The sequence below is a fragment of the Argentina silus genome (assembly GCF_951799395.1).
Source record: "Argentina silus genome assembly, chromosome: 8".
In the NCBI taxonomy this organism is placed as follows: domain Eukaryota; kingdom Metazoa; phylum Chordata; class Actinopteri; order Argentiniformes; family Argentinidae; genus Argentina; species Argentina silus.
In genome coordinates, this window is record NC_139662.1 from 11400968 (window position 1) to 11419794 (window position 18827).

At 46.6% G+C, this 18827-nt stretch overlaps 1 protein-coding gene across 1 annotated transcript; it reads right to left on the bottom strand.

Annotated features, from left to right (window-relative positions):
• Positions 1-4605: 4605 nt before the first annotated feature.
• On the bottom strand, positions 4606-16136 carry LOC310807909 (monocarboxylate transporter 1-like). The gene is made up of 5 exons (XM_083674565.1): positions 15890-16136; positions 8090-8233; positions 7280-7578; positions 6233-6785; positions 4606-5690 (listed from the first exon to the last, which is right to left on the bottom strand). The coding sequence occupies exons 1-5, from the start codon at positions 16104-16106 to the stop codon at positions 5395-5397; spliced, it is 1509 nt and encodes a 502-aa protein (XP_083530691.1). The 5' UTR covers positions 16107-16136; the 3' UTR covers positions 4606-5394.
• Between the last annotated feature and the right edge of the window lie 2691 nt (positions 16137-18827).

The following is an 18827-nucleotide window of genomic DNA, read 5'->3' on the forward strand; positions in this document are numbered from 1 at the left end:
AGTAACAACTCTGATCCAGTTTGTCTGACATCTATACTTCACTCATTGACATACAGTACACTTTTCTCCCATGCCAACTATACACACACACACACACACAGAGCTTTCTGTTTAAAAATTGTTTATTAATTTCCTCGACATTCATACAAACAGGACATCATCAAACATACAAACAATCGTCACAGCTGACAATAAAATACCTCTAGTAAAATACTACATTTCATTTGTTCTTTTTTTTTTTAAGTTCCTGGACAATCACCACCGCAAGACGCCTCTGTATGACATTGTCATTCATAGCAACATTAATAATGGTTCTGTTCCAATGCTTCACACCACCCCCCTTCCTCTCTCCCTAACCCAAACCTGGGGCTGCGTTCCATTCCAGAAAGTTGCTCCCTTCAATTTGCCCTCATTCACTCCTCTTCACAGATCTGATAGAACATGGTAGCTGGTGTAAGCCAGGGGAGGCTGGTGGAGGTAGAAGCCTGGAGGACGGGCTCATTGTAAGACATGGAATGGAATTAGGAACGGTATCAAACACACGTGTTTCCATTCCTCATTCCATTCCATGCGTTGCAATGAGCCCATCCTCTGATTTCTACCTCCACCAGCCTCCCCTGGTGTAAGCAATATAGTTCTGACTGTGCCACTTACACCTATCCAGTCCTATCAGATCTGTTATGGGGAGCAGATCTGTTAAGGGCAGTATCACTGATCTGACATGACTGGATAGGTGGAAGTGTGTAGCCGGACATCTTGCTTTATCCTATTCCAAGTCTGTCAAATCAATCGACAGATTCACTGGTCTACAAATCGCATTGTCGTCCAGACCACAGGACAATGTCTATCCATATTAACGAGAGATTAGCGACTCTTCTGAGGCCTCCTGAGAACAAGCAGGTTTGGCGGAGGAAGGGAGGGAAGACTGCACTTATACCGTATTTGACCGGGGGCCCATGTCTCCCAATACACAGTGCCCTCCGTAAGTAATGGGACAGTGAATAATTTTTTCTTCTTTTGGCTCTATACTCCAAAGGTTTGGATTTTAAATCAAACAATGTGTGTACATATTGGTTTCACCATTTAAAAATGACAACAATTTGTATACATAGTTACCCCTATTTCATGGCACCAAAAGTATTGGGACACATTCATATTATGTCCACAATAAGCACTCATGTTTAGTATTTGGTCACATATCCTTTGCTTGCAACAACTGCCTGAAGTCTGTGACCCATTGACTCCACCAGACTGGGTATCTTCTCTGGTGATTGCTCTGCTAGACCTGTACTGCAGCCATCTTCAGTTGTTTGTTTTTCCGTATTCTTGCCAACAATGTTATCTTCAGGAAATGAAATCCATCTTAAACTGGATTTAAAACAAATTATTGACTTGGCCAGTCAAAAACGTTCCACTTTTTGGCCCTGAAAAACTCCCTAGTTGCTATGGGGTCATTGTCTTACTGTATGGAGAAGTGCCAGCAGATGACTTTGGAAGCATTAGCTTGAACTCGGTTCTATAAGATGTTTCTGTACATTTCAGAATTCATTTTGCCGTCAGCAGTTACATCAATTAAGCTGAGGTGGTATGCAGTGGATCTTGGGAAGTTCTTATTTTCTCTAAACGTTCCTCTTGCAATCACTCTGGTACTGTAGATAATATCCATCTTATGTGTCCAGAACAACTTTTTCCTGAACTTTTATGCAGCTTTTTTTAGGTACTTTTTAGCAAACTATGACCTAGCCATCCTGTTTTGGAGGCTAACTAGTGGTTTGCACCTTGTGGTGTAGCCTCTGTAATTCGGCAGGTGAAGTCTTCTGGGGATGGAGAGTGTTCCTGATCTGTCTGACAGTTGTTTGGGGATTTTTCTTAATTATGGTGAGCATTTTTCATTCATCCACTGTAGAGGTCTTCCAAACATCCTGTTTGCGTTTGCTGAGCTCACCATTTGATGTTCCATTTAAACTGTTAATTTTGGAAGCATAAGGTTTTGGCTATGTTTGATAGATTTTATCTGATCTTTCAGCCTCATAATGGCTTCCTTGACTTTCAGTGTCCTCTTTGGTCCTCATGTTGACAGACACCAACAGCAGACTCCAAAGGCAAACGCAAAGCCTAGAATCAATACTAGATATTGACAGCTCTCTTATGTCTGCACAAGTTATGTGACAGAACACATCTGACTAACCAGAAACACCTAACCCTAACCTCATAGTAATTATTTGGTTTCAAATCCAAACTTTGTGAGTATACAGCCAAAAGATGAAAAAATGCTTCGCTGTCCCAATACTTACAGAGGGACTGTACATCCCATAGAGTACCATAGCAACGATGCTGAATTCATGGAAATTCAAACTCTGAACCTCAGTGTTAAAATGAAGGCAAGTCATTTGCGTAGAGCTTCCTATTAGTTGATTCTGATACTCTCGAGTGGGGAGCCCGGGTACCATCCATGTAGAAACGAGTTTCCCAAGTCGAACATTTTCGAGTTTCCTATGACATTTCAGAGCTCACTGTGAATGCAGCATTAAAACTCCTCTGCCTCTCTCCAAATAGGTAGTCTGGCCACTGGGGGCGCATTCAGCCATATAACATATAACAAAAAAAACATTGTTTTAGAAAAAACAAGACATAATTTCTGTTTTGTTAACGTGTCTGAAATGTGTTAGTTACATTCAGTAATTGGCTAATTCATCATCAATCTTCTAAAAAACCCCACTGTGGCATACAAAAGCATGCCCTTCATAGTCGAGTCATCTACAAATCGGCTCAATAAAAAAGATGACTATTCCACAAGGTGCGTTTTTTCCTACATTGCCTGACTTTCGTGAAAGGGAGTGTATGTGTTTGTATCAATGTGAATATAAAGTGCACTGCTTTTCAACAGCAGTAAAAAAAAAACAGTTAAACTGACTGTTTACACACACTGCTTTAGCATGTGGGCTGTGTTTCCCCTCGAAAAGGGGACATAATTCAAGGTTACACCAGCCACCGTGGGGCAACAGGAGTGTCTGTGACACAGGAAACGGTTGCACGTGTGCACACACAAACGGGAGTGCGCACACACACGCGCGCACACACACACAAAGGCTGCGTTCTGATCAGGATAATAGTGTCTGACAGCCATCACTCTGTCAGGACGAGGTCTGGTGTGCTCAGCAAAGGCAAGACGGACAACACAATTAGTCACATGGTACAGTAGTTAGAGATATCACTTCCACATGGAGTGAAATCAACTAACGGAGTGAAACGAGGTGTAATTTATGAAATCATCTAATTGATGAAAGAGATTAGATTATTAGGAAAATGTTTGCTCCTGAAAGCAACGTTAAGTCATATAACATGAAGGTCATCACTGTTATGAGAAGCGATACTGCCCTCTTCTGCTGATAACTGGTAAAACATGTCCGATACAAGTGACTGGTTCTGATCAGAGCTTCAACAGTTATTCTGAAAGCAATGGTGCGTTCATGCCATCTCGGAAACTCAGACCCATCCGAGTTCAAATTCACGCAAGTCGTTTGCGTAGAGCTTCCTCTGGTGGGGAAACTCTGAAGTCATCTTCCTACAACGAGTTTCCTAGTCGGAAATGTCTTGAGTTGCCTAGCTCCGAGAGGGCATGAATGCAGCATAATATCTCTTCATACATTTCTAAATGTAATAACTGACTGAATACGATAATTGTGGATCGAATATGACACTTATAGATAGGATGGCTCAATATCAACCAAGACAAACATACGATACATCTATCTGCTGACTTGATACAGTACCACAGAAAAGCCTGACTAACTGAACATGACCACAACTGAACAGTGCTTTCGATGAGTTTCAAAAGGTATGCTGCTTTACTCGCATAGGAATGAGACACACACACACACGCACACACACACACACGCACACGCACACGCACATTTAAAACCATCCGTCTGTAAATGCGGTGCATTTGTGCCAAGTCAAACCGCTTCCTGAGCTGCTCAGTTTAGACGATTCTGAACGCCAATGTCCAGCAGACACCAGGGTGTGACCGGGTCAATCAGGGAGACAACTGGTCCGTTTGGCACTGTAGCAGGTGACGCTAACACAGGAACGACACGACACGCACATCTAACTCTACTTGAGTATGTATCACTCGCGATATGAAACGCACATCAGTGTGTGTGTGTGTGTGTGTGTGTGTTTTCGTGATACTGATCATTTAACACTGTGAGCAGCGATGCATTCGATCATCATATGGCACACTTGATCTGTGAAGCTGAGAGCACAGCACAGACGTGATCGTTCAGGACTACAGTGTACGCAGCGGGTCTAACAGTGTCTACCCTGAGGGGGGGCCTCGTGGCAACAACACACATCACAAAAAAAAAAAACCTCGATATATACTACAGCTAAAGGGATAATTCACCATTTTGCAACTTCAAGTCGGAGGGTGGCTTACCCTGAACGGAGTGGACCAGGAGAAACGGTCCCAGTCCCTACTTTTAGGGTGAGGAACCATCTGACGATCAGGTGTAAAATAGTGAACTATCCCTTTAAATCCCCCCCCACCCCACACAACCCCACCCCACACCCACACACACACACAACCCCACACCCTCCCCTCTCACACCAAACCCTCCAGACGCTTGTCTAGGAGTTAGACATAGAATGGCGCAGACCGATATTGTAATAAAAAGCGTTCTTTTGTCTTAATGGGGTTTGGTGACATCAGAGCCTTGCGTGTAATGGTTCTAGGAGTAACATGTGACCTTTCTTTCTCAGCCCTGGTGGATTGGGAAGAGGAGTGTGTGTGCGTGTGTGTGTGTGTGTGTGTGTGTGTGTGTGTGTGTGTGTGTGACTGGTGGAGATCGAGAAGTGCTTTCCCAGAGTTGGAGTGGAAGTGTAGGGCTGGTTATGGTGTATTGTGTGTACTGTTATGGTGTATGGTGTACTGTGTGTTTTAGTGCCTCACTGAAATCTATGACTGACTGTGTTTGTGTGTGTGTGTGTGTGTGTGTGTGTGTGGGTGAGTAGGACTGTTTACCAAAAGGCACGTACCAGAGGTCTCTATATGGTGAAACATGGCTCATATTGGAGGTTGTAACGTTACAAGTAATGTTGAGACGCAAATGGACCTGTCTCTTAAGTCATCACAAATGTGTTCCTGGTGGGCCGTGTGTGTGTGTGTGAGTGTGTGTGTGTGTGTGTGTGTGTGTGTGTGTGTGTGTGTGTACGTGTGTATCTACATATGTGTGAAACTGTGGCTTCTGGAGCGTGTGTGTGTGTGATGAGTGTGTCTCTCTGGAGAGTGTGTATGCTCATGTGTGTGTGTGTGTGTGTGTGTGTGTGTGTGTGTGTGTGTGTGTGTGTGTGTGTGTGTGCGCGTGCGTCTCTAACTAGAGTCCATGTCAGTCTTTATACTGTGTCCTCGTCCATCTTGGAAACATCCTCGATCCTCGCAGACGGCGCGACGCTATTCCTCTCCTCCTCCTCCTCCTCCTCCTTTTCTTTGGAGGGAGCCGGGGCAAGCATGGCTGTGCACTCCTCCTTGGGCGCCTCCCTCTCTCTCTTCTCCTCCGCCTTCCTCTCTCTGTCCAGCAGGTGGTAGTTGATGCCCATGCCCACGAAGAGGAAGACGCTGGCGACGATGAGGAGGATTCCACAGCTGATGTAGGTGTAGTCGTAGTTGCCGTACTTGTCATAGAAGAGGCCTGCGGGGGAGGGGGGGGGGGGGGGGGAGGTTCATGTCATTTTCATTGACAGGATGTGATCACATGTGAGTGAGAGTTCTCATCGCACACACACACACACTATCACCCAGCAACACACACACACACACACACACACACACACACACACACACACATACAGTATCACCCAGCAACACACACATGCAGATACACACACACACATACTGTATCACCCAGTAACACACACACACACACACACACACACACACACACACACACACACACAGTATTACCCAGTAACACATACACACGCACACATACAGTATCACCCACCCACACACACACAGTATCACCCAGTAACACACACACGCAGACACACACACACATACAGCATCACCCAACAACACACACACACACATACAGAATCACCCAATAACACACACACATACATACAGTATCACCCAGTGACACACACACACACACACACACACACACACGCACACACACACGCACACACGATCGTACTCGTGCACACACGCTCACACACACACACACACACATACCCAGTATCGGCGGTCCCAGCAGCACCGGCCCACACTCCACGATGGTGACCAGGCCCACGGCGGAGGAGAACCTCTGGGCCCCCACCAGGTCCATCAGGGTCTCGAACAGCACCGAGCTCAGCCACCCGAAGGCGAAGCCGAAGAACACTGCGTAGATCACGAAGCCCGTGTAGTCCACTGACAGCGGCGCCAGGACGTGGCACACGCCGTTATAGAGCACCGACGCGGCGAAGAAGTACTGGATCCGCGGGCGGACCCACCGCGTGTTGGCCAGGAGGCCCATGGAGGGCCGGGCAAACATGTCCACGAAGGCCAGGACCGAGAGCAGGAAGGCGGCCTTGTCCTTGCTGATGTTCTTGCTCTTGGCGTAGTTGGAGAGGAAGACGAGGGGCGAGAAGAGGCCGAAGAACATGATGCAGTTGCCCAGCAGGTAGAGGAGGAAGCCGCGGTGCGTGAACAGGGTCAGGTCGATGACGGCGTTGACCCGTTGCATCAGCGTGCGTTTGGGCTCCGGGGGTTTGACCGTGGCCGCGTCTCCTCCTCCTCCTCCGTCCTGTGAGGTCGAGTTCAGGTTTGTTAGGACACTCGTATGGTGGTTTACAGGAGCAAAACTGAGATACGTGGGGATTTTACACATGGTAAAGGTTCAAAACATCCAACATACATAGACAGGCAGGACGGCAGATAGGAATCGTAAAATATCGTAAAATATCGTCAAATAAGTCAAATGACAAGCGGTTGGGGAGCAATTCACCGTATTTCAGCGCAGGAGGGCAGACAGACTGACAGAGATACTATCGGGCTCTCTTTTTCCGAGGTGTTTGTTTTTAACGGTGCGTTCATGACAAGTCGGAAAGTCGTCCGGGTTAAAACGAACGCTTAAGTTACTTGCGGAGAGCGTCCTATTGGGTTGATTCTGATCCTCTCCGAGTGGGAAACTCGGGGGTTTCCAAGTCATAAAAGGTTCCTACTTCCGACGTGTCATGAAGGCACCGTTAGTCCGGTGGAGTAGGAGTAGGAGGGGCCTGTGTGTGTGTGTGTGTGTACCTTCTCGGCTTTGGTGTCGTTCAGCTCGGCATCGCCCAGAGGTTTGGCGGACTGGGTTTTGGGTCCGATGGGGCGCATGAGGGACCCGGCCACGCAGCAGTTCAACAGGAGACCCCCCAGGATGAGGAAGGAGCCCCTCCAGCCGAAGTGGTCGAAGAACCAGCTGTTCAGGGGGGCCAGGGTGGACAGGAAGACGGGGCTGCCCGCCATGGCGATCCCGTTGGCGATGGGCCGGCGTTTGAAGAAGTATTTGCCGATCATGGTGAGGGCGGGGTTGAGGTTGAACGCCAAGCCCAGGCCTGGTGAGAGGGAGAGAGGGACCGCAGAGGGAGAGAAAGAGATTGAGGTAAATTAAACATTTACAACACGGATAAGATAAGACACGTTTAGAAATACCATGAAAACTGCGATATTATGTTTCATATTCAATATATCATGTGTAATATTGCGAGGCTGCTGGAGGGAGTAAAACGGAGGACAGGCTTGTTGTGGAACGGAATAAGGAATGACATCAAACACACACGTGTTTTCAGTTCTGTTCGTTACAATGAGCCAGTCCTCCCTCCACCAGCCAGTCCACACACACTCCTCCTATGACACTGATGCACGCGCACACACACACACACACACACACACCTCCTATGACACTGACACACACACACACACACACACACACCTCCTATGACACTGACACACACACACACACACGCACACGCACACGCACCTCCTATGACACTGACACTGACACACACACACACACACACACACACCTCCTATGACACTGACACACACACACGCACGCACACGCACCTCCTATGACCCCCACACAGAAGTAGAGCTGCTCCACCGTGTTACAGAACGACGCCGCTATCAGCCCTGATCCCGACAGACAGCCTCCCAGCATTATGATTGGTCGACTGCCATACTTGTTCACCAGGATGCTGCTGATTGGCCCTACGGAGAGAAGGGGGAGGGAGAACATGAGAACATTGAACTTGGCACCATATACAGTATGTATTGTTGTTGTTATTATTATTATTATGAGTCAACAACAAGGAAATTGGAGTCACGTGATGCCGCGTTGGTTCTCTGAAAGAAAGAAAAAAGCTTCCCCGATAAAACCCTCCCAAATTCCTCCACATTTGATTGAATAGTCAATTTAGTGGCATCAAATAATCAACTATTCAGAACTAAAAGTTGGACTGTGTCTTCATGGTGCCCCTCTCGTTGTTTCTTTGTTTGTGGAGGCTCGGAGGCCTCCTCCACGTTCAAAAGGATTTAGTGTGTGTGTGTGTGTGGGGGGGGGGTCACAGCCGAAAAATGTTTACAATGCTGAATGGTAATGGCAATGGAAACCACTGTGGATCATCCCTCTCCTCACCAGCAGGGGGTGTTGTTGTGTTAGAGTACACAGGCTCAGGGTCCGGGGGGGAGGAAGAGGGCAGAGCCAGGCACGGAGGTGACGTCTCCAACGTCTGTCCTATACCGCTCTCGTCCTCTCTCCTCCCCTTCTTCTCAAAACACGTTGGAGGAGGAGAGGAACGCCACACCACCTCCCCCAATCACTTCTGAGAAGGAGGAGAGGATAGAGGACCAGAGGAATGTGGCCTATGACATGGGGCAAAGCTGAGGAGATTCCATTGTAAACACACTGTGTGTGTGTGTGTGTGTGTGTGTGTGTGTGTGTGTGTGTGTGTGTGTGTGTGTGTGTGTGTGTGTGTGTGTGTTAACCGAATACAGCTGGCCACATGACAGTTTAGTTCATTCTACAGGGTCTTCAGCTGAGACTCTCTCATACGCTCTCCTTTTCTCTTTAACTCTATACTGTACTGCGTATTCTAAAAGTGAACTTGGTGGGAAGTGTGTGTGAGCCAACCAACCAACCCACCAACACACCAACACACCCCTCTAAATGTGGGCCATTCCACACCATAACTCATTCAACAGAGAACACATGTACTCAGACTGTCTGGGCCCCCAGCCGCTCAAATAAGACCTTTGTGGTCTGCTCTTAACACAGACAGACCCTGGCAACCACACTCTGTGTGTGTGTGTGTGTGTGTGTGTGTGTGTGTGTGTTGGTTGCCATGTTGGACAACAAGAGTTTCTACAGTATCACCTGTGAATGAGGAATGACCTTTGTCGAGTTGCATGGTAACAGAACACGCACACACACACACACACACACACACACACACACACAGCTGATACTATGGCATAAGGGTTGGCACAGTGTTAGGGAAGAGGGGAGAGTACACAAAAGCACTCAAACAAGGAAAGGAATGAGAAACTTTAAGACAGACACACACACACACACACACTCACGCACGCACACACTCACGCACGCACGCACACGCACACGCACACACAGACACAAATCAGCTGTGACAGTCTTTGTCAAGGTCGGGAGCAGGACAAAGAGGGCTGTGATGTTTTTTTCTCAGAGATATTATATAAACGATTGGTTCCCCCCCCCTCTCTTTCTCTCTCCCCCTCTCCTTCCCTGTGATAGACAGAACAGAGAGGAGAGGAGAGAGGGAGGGAGAGAGAGAGAACAAGAACAGAACAAGAACAGAACAGCCCTGACAGAACACAGCCACTTCAGCCACTGGTGACAGCACCAGTAAGATCACCACCAGTTAAGAGAAGCACCCCACACTCTAATGGGCTAAAGAGAAGGACCCCACACTCTAATGGGCTAAAGAGAAGGACCCCACACTCTAATGGGCTAAAGAGAAGGACCCCACACTCTAATGGGCTAAAGAGAAGGACCCCACACTCTAATGGACTAAAGAGAAGGACCCCACACTCTAATGGACTAAAGAGAAGGACCCCACACTCTAATGGACTAAAGAGAAGGACCCCACACTCTAATGGGCTAAAGAGAAGGACCCCACACTCTAATGGGCTAAAGAGAAGGACCCCACACTCTAATGGACTAAAGAGAAGCACCCCACACTCTAATGGGCTAAAGAGAAGGACCCCACACTCTAATGGGCTAAAGAGAAGGACCCCACACTCTAATGGGCTAAAGCAGGGGGTTGAAATTCGCAGAGTAAAATAAAAAAGAAATACATCTAAAATATAAAAACACATATTTTCTATATTACGTATATGGGGAAAAAGTCAAATCAATGTCCTGGTGACCGTTTGTTCAGTTTCATGCTGTCATTTGCCTGTTTTCGCTGTAAATAACACACTCTGGCCAGGTCATACAATGATGTTATTTGTTGAATGTATGATTTTTGTTGCTGTATAAGGCCTCAAATCTACTAAGGCCTTGCACCCCCCCCTCCCCTTAAATCTTTGGCATTAAGAACCACTGGGATTAAAGACCCTTAAATACAGCTTAAAAGTCACAGACCTGGATCTAGGGTTATGCAAGAACTGACACGACTTTTGAAGAGAAGAGAGATCGGTTTGTGGGAAATGCCAGCTGAGGAAATTAAGGAGGGATCTCTCTCTCTCGCTGACCAGGGAGCTCTTCTCTACCGTTTAAAAAAAACATGCAGACCCAAGAGTCTTCCGCTTGTGGCCATCCTCAAGATCCGAAGGGGCGACACTTCCGAGTTCCAAATCAGGGGGATCTGTCATGCTGCACACTCAAGAGAGGAGGAGGTGGAATGTCTAAATCATGGATGGTTGGTTGAAATTTAACAAGCGAGTGTGAAACCCACACTACTCTGACCTATCTTGATTACATGTCTGGTCATGTAAGTAAATCTCTCTCTCTCTCTCTCTCTCTCTCTCTCTCTCTCTCTCTCTCTCTCTCTCTCTCTCTCTCTCTCTCTCTCTCTCTCTCTCTCTCTCTCTCTCTCTCTCTCTCTCTCTCTCTCTCTCTCGGCGTACGGCCAGGTGTCACACCCTCTACAACCACACTCTTTGCTTATCAAACCTCACCCCCTAACTACAACAATGTGTAGGAATTAGATTAGATTCAACTTTATTGTCATTGTGCAGAGTACAAGTACAGAGACAACGAAATGCAGTTAGCGTCTAACCAGAAGTGCAAAAAAGCAGAAAAGTGCAGTGTGAACAGTATATACAGGTAGTGCAGTATAGTATAAGTAGTGCAGTGTAAGCAGTATATGAATTAGCAGTAGCATTATAAGCAGAATAAATAGAATGCAGTATGAACAGTGTAAGCAGCATATGAGCTGTATAGGCAATGCAGTATAAGCAGTATATATGTATTAACAGTAACATTAGAGTAAATAGCAGAATAAATATGGAATGCCGTATGAACAGTATAAACAGTATGTACAGATATGTGCAGTGTATTAACAGTAGTATTAAAAGAAAAATATAAGGATATGTGCATTATGAACAGTATAGACAGATTATGAACAGTATAGACAGATATGTACAGAAGAGCAGTGGTATGTAGTAATGGTAGTAAAATGTAGAATGGTAGTAAAGCCACTTCCAGTTCACACACTTATTATAATTAGGGTTGCAAAGTAGATTCACTCATCTGTGTATCAGATTTCTTTATATCAGACCGAGCATGAGCAAGAAGTGAAAGCGTGGCATATAGCCAAGTAAACAAGACTGTTACGCCAAGGAAAGCTTGGTTCAAGCAATTAGCACCCATTTGTCTTCACCTTTGGGGGATGGCAATTCGCACCATTGATTTGGAAGTATTAATTCTCAAGTGTGGGTACAGTGCAGACTTTCCCACAGATGGAAGTGCAGTTCATTAAGGCCACTCTGAGGGGAAGCAGAACCTGTTGGGAAAGGCATGGACCTGGAGCGCCTCCTGTAGTACTTCCAAGCCAAGAGGGGAAGTCAAAAGGGAAAGCATGAGGAGGTGACACAAGCTTCTATTTCTGTGGACCCCAGCAGAACAGTATCCTGGCGGCAGAAATGAGTTACCGAGGGGGGGGGGGACCTCTATGAGCCCCTGGTTCACGCTCAGGGCCAGTGTTTCTCCTGTCTATAACTCTCTCAGGTCCACACTGGAAGGAAGGGCAGGAGGGTGCCAAACTCCGGTTGGAATGCTATTACCAGCTGAATCATGGAATGTTAAACAAATATGAAATACGGTTTAAAAGGCTGGACTGACAGATTGTATAGAACTGCTATGGGACTTAAACTGTGGGAACTGTATTGTATTGTATGAACTACACTGTGGGAATCGTATGGGGTGTATTGAAAAGGCCTGAGCCTGCTTTGAGTTATTGCTGAGAATGCTATCGTGCGAGACGGCTATACGTTATAACAAATGGGACTCCAGAAGACCACAACCCTCACTTTGGGGAAAGCTGCATTGTCTTGCCACAAAATCATTGTATACCGTTGGCAAACTGCCATCACGGATGCAGAAAAATATGACCTAACATGCTAACATCCCGTTACGATAGACTGGTAGCATTACTAGCCACCTAGCATCCGCTGGTTGATGTTGAAGTCGCTTTTAAGTGTGAAGCAGTTGGTTGGCGATGTTCTTACGTAAATATATCAAGCACAACATTCTTACAGGAGTGAAAATCCTGTTCCAATTCCCCCCCAAAAAAGTGTGTTGCTATTTCCCCAATCTTGACTCGAGTTCCGGGATTTTCGACGAAGTACCTGGATCAGAACAAATTGCTGTCTAGTCCTCGACGGAATAAAAAAATGTGTATGTTTGGGGAAGTCTGCAGTGTGCCTACGAGGCCAAAGACAAAGGAGCCGTTATCTGGCCTGACAACAGAGGACAGTGTCAAACGAACCTAGAGGTCAGGTCAACAGGACAGAGTTAAGAGACAGTAGAGTTCCTTCTACAAGTTTAATGTCTTGGACTGGGGTCATGTTCAGTACACAAAGAGTGCTGTGACACTCATTCTGTGTGTATTCAGCTGATGTATTTTGGGATTACATTTGGGTAAGAGGCTAATCTTTAACTGCAAGGATTAGGAATGTTTGTTGTATCACTTGTAAAGTATCCTATTACTCTCCCTTTCATTGTTAGAGGGCCACTTCTGGGTTTGTTGTTTAGAAATGTTGAGGAAAATCTCTGACTAGAGAGAGCAAAGTGAAAAGTAAGGGGCAAAATATCACTTGTCCACATTAGATTAATCGCTAGATTAATCAAGTTATAGGAAAACATTTATCATTAATTGTTTAAATCGCCTGACAGCCCTACAGTAGCTATTATGGTTGTAGAACAAAACTGAGAGTGAGTGAGAGAGTCACTAGATGCTTTCAGAGAGGCTTGTGTTCAGTGTTACAGTGTCACATTGTGTATGGTCGGAGTGACAAAGCATGTGTCTCTATGGAAGGACAAAAGCTGTGAACCAGAGGGCAAAGGGTTAAATATGTGACTTCATCATTAACACTACCACAACCACAACCGTAACCACAACCGCAACCGTAACCACCACCAGCCACATTCCCAGTCGTGGTCAGGGTCCATGGTTCAGGACTAGACCAAAGCTCAAAAGGGCAGCTGTCTGTTTGTCTCCTGTCAGAGTTAGCGTATGTGTGTGTGTGTGTGTGTGTGTGTGTGTGTGTGTGTGTATCAGTGTCATAGGAGGAGTGTGTGTGGACTGGCTGGTCTACACCTATCTATCTGCGAATCTTTGATGGTCAGTAAATGTTACTTAGTTTAAATTACTCTAATAACTTAATAATTACTCTAATCTAAGATTGTTCAAACTATTCACAGACTGGGGCTTGACTCATAGCGATACACCAAGAGGAGGAGAGCCCTGGATGTCTGGTGGTGGAGGCCTCCCCTCTTGCAGAGGCCTCACTCCTCTCCTTTTCTGTTGATGATTCAGAAAGAGAGAATAGGGGGACTATGGAGGAGGGAGGAGGGAGCCGTGAGAGCCCACTGCCCTCAGCCTGGCCCTAGCCAGCTTCCTCCAAGGAACCAAGGGTCAGCACTGCTCAGACCAACCAAGACAAGAGAGGCAGGGAGAGCGGAGGCTGACCAGAGGTCCACCCAGACCACAAGAAATGAAGCCAGGAAAGGAGAGAATATCTCAAGCCTGGTCTCACAACTAAATGACGACATCCTGGATTTAAAGCATCCAGTTAATCTGAAGAATGAATCATATTTGTGTGGGACATTTCACTGCAGGATAATTGACTTTGTGTTGGCTCTTTTAGAAACACAGTCTTAGTATAGGTATGTAAGTATAAGCACAAATATACGTTTTAAAGTGTAATATATAGGTAATGTATGAATTTTAAATAAATAACATTTAAGATTAATCACTGACGACGCTGTTTTTGTCACATAATGTACCGTGTCCAGGAGTTTTGGTTTTATTGAGTTAGTGTCAAAGAAAGGCAAATATTGTACACCTTGCAATGTGGATATTGCACACACTCCTATTGCAATATCGACAATCATACGATACACTGTGCAGCCCTACCTTGCAGGATGGCTCTAACCGGAAGGGTAAAGTACAGTACAGTGCAGTTACAGCAGTAAAGCAGCCCTGCTCAGCTCCATACACAGCATGGACAGAAGACTCATTCATTCACTCATTCATACTCATTTCTTCACCCTCTCTCTCTCTCTCTCTCTCTCTCTCTCTCTCTCTCTCTCTCTCTCTCTCTCTCTCTCTCTCTCTCTCTCTCTCTCTCTCTCTCTCTCTCTCTCTCTCTCTCTCTCTCTCTCTCTCTCTCTCTAACTCACTATGCCTCCTTTTCAGTCCTTCAGGCCTTCTCTTTCATAGGCCATTTCTCTGCCTATTTCTCTCTCTCTCTCTCTCTCTATTCACCTCTCCCTCTCTCTCTTTCTATGTAGACTGTTCTGGGCGTGGGTAGCAGAATCCCATTGTTGGTTATGCTGCTGTCATCTGAGCTTTGAATGTATGTATGTATGTGTGTGTGTGTGCGCGTGTGCGTGCGCGCGCGCGCGTCTGTGTGCGTGCAGATCCCCACGTCTAATCACCGAGCGTTCTCTCGGCCGTTGAGCCTGGTGTTCGCCGGCAGTTACTTCCACCTCACACAAAACCACAGGCATGCAGCCTGATGGTGTCATCATTCCGCGACTCCAGAAAAGTACCGGGGTCAAGTCCTGCTATTACGCCACACCACACTATTGCACAAGCCGAGACAGGAGAGGGGAAGCAATATGAGGACAATTCGCCAGTTCGCTAGAAGGCAAGGTTGAGTAATGGGCGTGTCTAAGAAGAAGGTAGACTGTCATGGCATCGACATGCCCACTCATTCCATGTTTATCTTTTCATCTCCTCAACGACGGTTGTGGCAGGTAGGAGTGGGGCTGAAACGAGGTCAATGTCTCTCTACCTCTTTCCCCTCTCCTCCAATTTCTCACTCGCTTCCTCTCCTCTCAGTGTCTTCCTCTTCCCCTCCCCTCGGTTTCTCACTTGCTTTCTCTCCTCTTTGTCTCTGAGAGGGACCGGGGGAGAGAGGGAGGGAGGGAGGGAGGGAGGGAGGAGGGCTGTTTGCTTTCTCTTTGCTTCAGTGGAGGACAAAGAGATAAGATAGGAAAACACTTCAGGGAGATCAGATAGGACAGACACACTTGCCTGGGTACATGACTCTCACTCTCACTCTCTCACTCTCACTCTCTCTCTCTTCTGCCTGGGTACATGACAGAAAGATCAGACATGACACCCCCCCCCCCCACACACACACACAGTTCTACCTCACCTCCTGCGTACATGACAGCCAGCATGATGGAGCTGATCCAGGACACTTGGCTGGGCGTGGCGTTGAAGATGACCTCGATCTCCTTGAAGAAGACGGTGATAGACTTGGGGAAGGCGTAGGAGAAGCCTATGGAGATGAAGGCCCCCACCACCACGGCCCAGCCCCAGCCCCCCTCGGGAGGGGTGTATCCCTGGGGACCACCCGTTGCAGGAGCCATGGCTGCTGCTGCTGCTGCTGGTGATAAGACCGGTGGTCTTCGACGTGTGGGGGGGGAGACACACACACACACACACAAGGGGGGGGGGATATGGGGGAGACACCCGTGAGGTGTCGCTGCTAGATGCTCGGGGGGGGGGCAGTCGGTCAGACGAGACCCTCCAAGCCTCTTGCTGGGTGTCCCACGATCAGGGTACACTCAGGAACTGCAGAGAGAGAGAGAGGGAGAGAGAGAGGGAGAGAGAGAGAGAAAGAGAGAGGCACATTAGAAGTGATGGATAGGACTAGTCGCTGCAGTGAGCCTGGGGGGCCACGTCTGTCTGAGTCAGCATGCTACATTACCACACCAGCAGACATTAAATATGTCAACCAGAAGGGGGCTATTCAGCCCACACATATACCTATGTATACACATATACACTCACCAAACACCTTATTAGGAACACTATACTAATACTGGGTACGGCCTCCCTTTGCCCTCAAAACAGCCTCAATTCTTCGTGGCATTGATTCCATAAGATTTGAGATTTGAGATTCTGGTCCATGATGACATGATTGCATCACACAACTCCTGCAGATTTTTTAAGGTGCACATTTCTCCCGTTCTACCACATCCCAAAGGTGTTCTATTGGATTCAGATCCGGTGACTCGGAAGGCCACTGAAGAACACTGAACTCATTGTCATGTTCATGAAAACAGTTTGAGACAACTTTTGCTTTGTGACATGGTGCATTATCATGCTGGAAGTAGCCAGAAGATGGGTAAATTGTGGCCATGAAGGGATGCACATGGTCAGCAACAATACTCAAAATAGGCTGTGGCATTCAAGCGATGATTGATTGGTATTAACGGGCCCAAATTGTGCCAAGAAAACATTCCCCACACCGTTACACCACCTCCACCATGAGAAGGTGTACAGGTGTTCCTGATAAAGTGCTCGGTGATTGTACATCAGGGTATGTTAGCCTCTAGGCCTGAATCATATCAAGGGCTAGTGTCACAGTCCAGCTGGTGCTCCTTTCTCCCGGGAACACAATGTTCAATCCATTTGCTCTCGTTCCAGCTCAACCAACACACCCCTGGGGTCAGTTTCCCAAAAGCTCTGTGGCTTCCGTATTACTTAAACTCTTTTGAGGACAAAAAAATCCACTCCCTCTCCTCTCCTTGGCCAGCTCCAAGTTCTTCATTTCAAGAAATGCTGTTCTGTCATGCACAGAAGATTGACATGGATTTTCACGGCTTTGCGGTAGGGTTGTCGGGAGAAATTAAAGTACTAAGTAAGCTAGGTAGCTTTTGGGAAACTGATCCCTGATTTAACAAATCAACTAATCCCAACCATAATCCTGAACCAAGACCTTTATTAGTTGGATGTAGTTGTATTGAGTGAAGCTGCTTTGAATTGAGACTCCTCAAGGACACCATATGAACTTCCTAGGACGTTTGGGCCAAATTGGGTTACTATAAAAGGTTCTCAGAACCCGTTTCAAAGGCTCTGCCATGTGGGATATGAGGTTCTACCCGGTGCTCATTCCACAGCGAAGTTCTACAGAGTTCTCCAGCAAAGTTGTTCAATGTGAAAGCCACGCATCTTTCTCCTCCTCCAGTCATGTGAAAGGCTAGGATTTGTTTAAATCGTGTGGTGTGTGCAAGGCAGCGACAGAGATACTTGTTGTATAGTGTATCCTGTTTGTCTATTGTACAGTGTACTTTAAAATAATCGAATACACCTGAAACTTGCCGGCCACATACAGCACACTGAAGATGACAAAAACAACCTCACCTCATTCAACATCTAATGAATCACGCATTTACTTTGAATCCCCTCTGGAACCTAGTCAAAAACCTAGTCGGAACCTAGTCAAAAGCCAGTGTGTGTGTGTGTGTGTGTGTTTGTGTGTGTGTGTGTTCCGAGGGCTACAGCAGAGAAGGTGAAGGTAAAGCAGGTCAGATTGAACGAGAAGCCTCGTCCACAGTCTGAAAGACTGCAACACTACTGATAAGCAACCATACTCAGGTAATCATTACTCTGTAGGCCAGGTAACTGGTTAACTACAGAACATCTGCAGCTCTCACACACACAAAGCCTTTGATATCTCTCACAATCTACAATGTTTACCGCCCTGCCTCCCTCCTTCTCTCTCTTCTTTATCTCAAAGTCTCAGATAGACTCTCAATGTGTAGTTGACTTTGTGTGTGTGTGTGTGTGTGTGTGTGTGTGTGTGTGTGTGCGTGCGTTGGTTGGTTGTGATAGTGCAGGAATGAATCAAGTGTTGGATACGGCGCTGTCAGAGAGGCATTTGGCCCATGTCTGTTTCACGACTAAGCCTAGAGACTGCAGGGGTGTCTATACACACAGACACATGTATGCGGTCGGTTGTCATGGAAATAGTGGTTCTAACCTTCATCACCGTGGGACACAACTCTAACGCATGACAGAGCCGGAACAACCTTGTGGTCGACTGCTGCTGCTATTACCGAACAACTAATGAACACATCCAACGTTTTCGAAGAAGATCACATTTATCTGTTCAACAGAAAGCAAGAACATCAGGCATAAATTAAAGTGCACACACATTTAACAAAAGTGCCTGCCATATGAACGCATGGAATAGAAATATGACTTTTTAATAAATAGTCAATGCAAATAAAATAACAATAGCTTGATAAATAGACAAATTACAAGCACAAAAGACACGCCAAGCCTACCGTAGTCAGTGTAAA

What these genes read in the sequence shown, in the direction of transcription:
- LOC310807909 (XM_083674565.1), bottom strand. Translation starts at nt 16,106, where the DNA reads ATGGCTCCTGCAACGGGTGGTCCCCAGGGATACACCCCTCCCGAGGGG. An exon ending in GGCTGTCATGTACGCAGGAG is followed by an intron (nt 8,234 to 15,889) that starts GTGAGGTAGAAC and finishes TTCTCTCCGTAG; the next exon opens with GGCCAATCAGCAGCATCCTG. An exon ending in CTGTGTGGGGGTCATAGGAG is followed by an intron (nt 7,579 to 8,089) that starts GTGCGTGTGCGT and finishes CCCTCTCACCAG; the next exon opens with GCCTGGGCTTGGCGTTCAAC.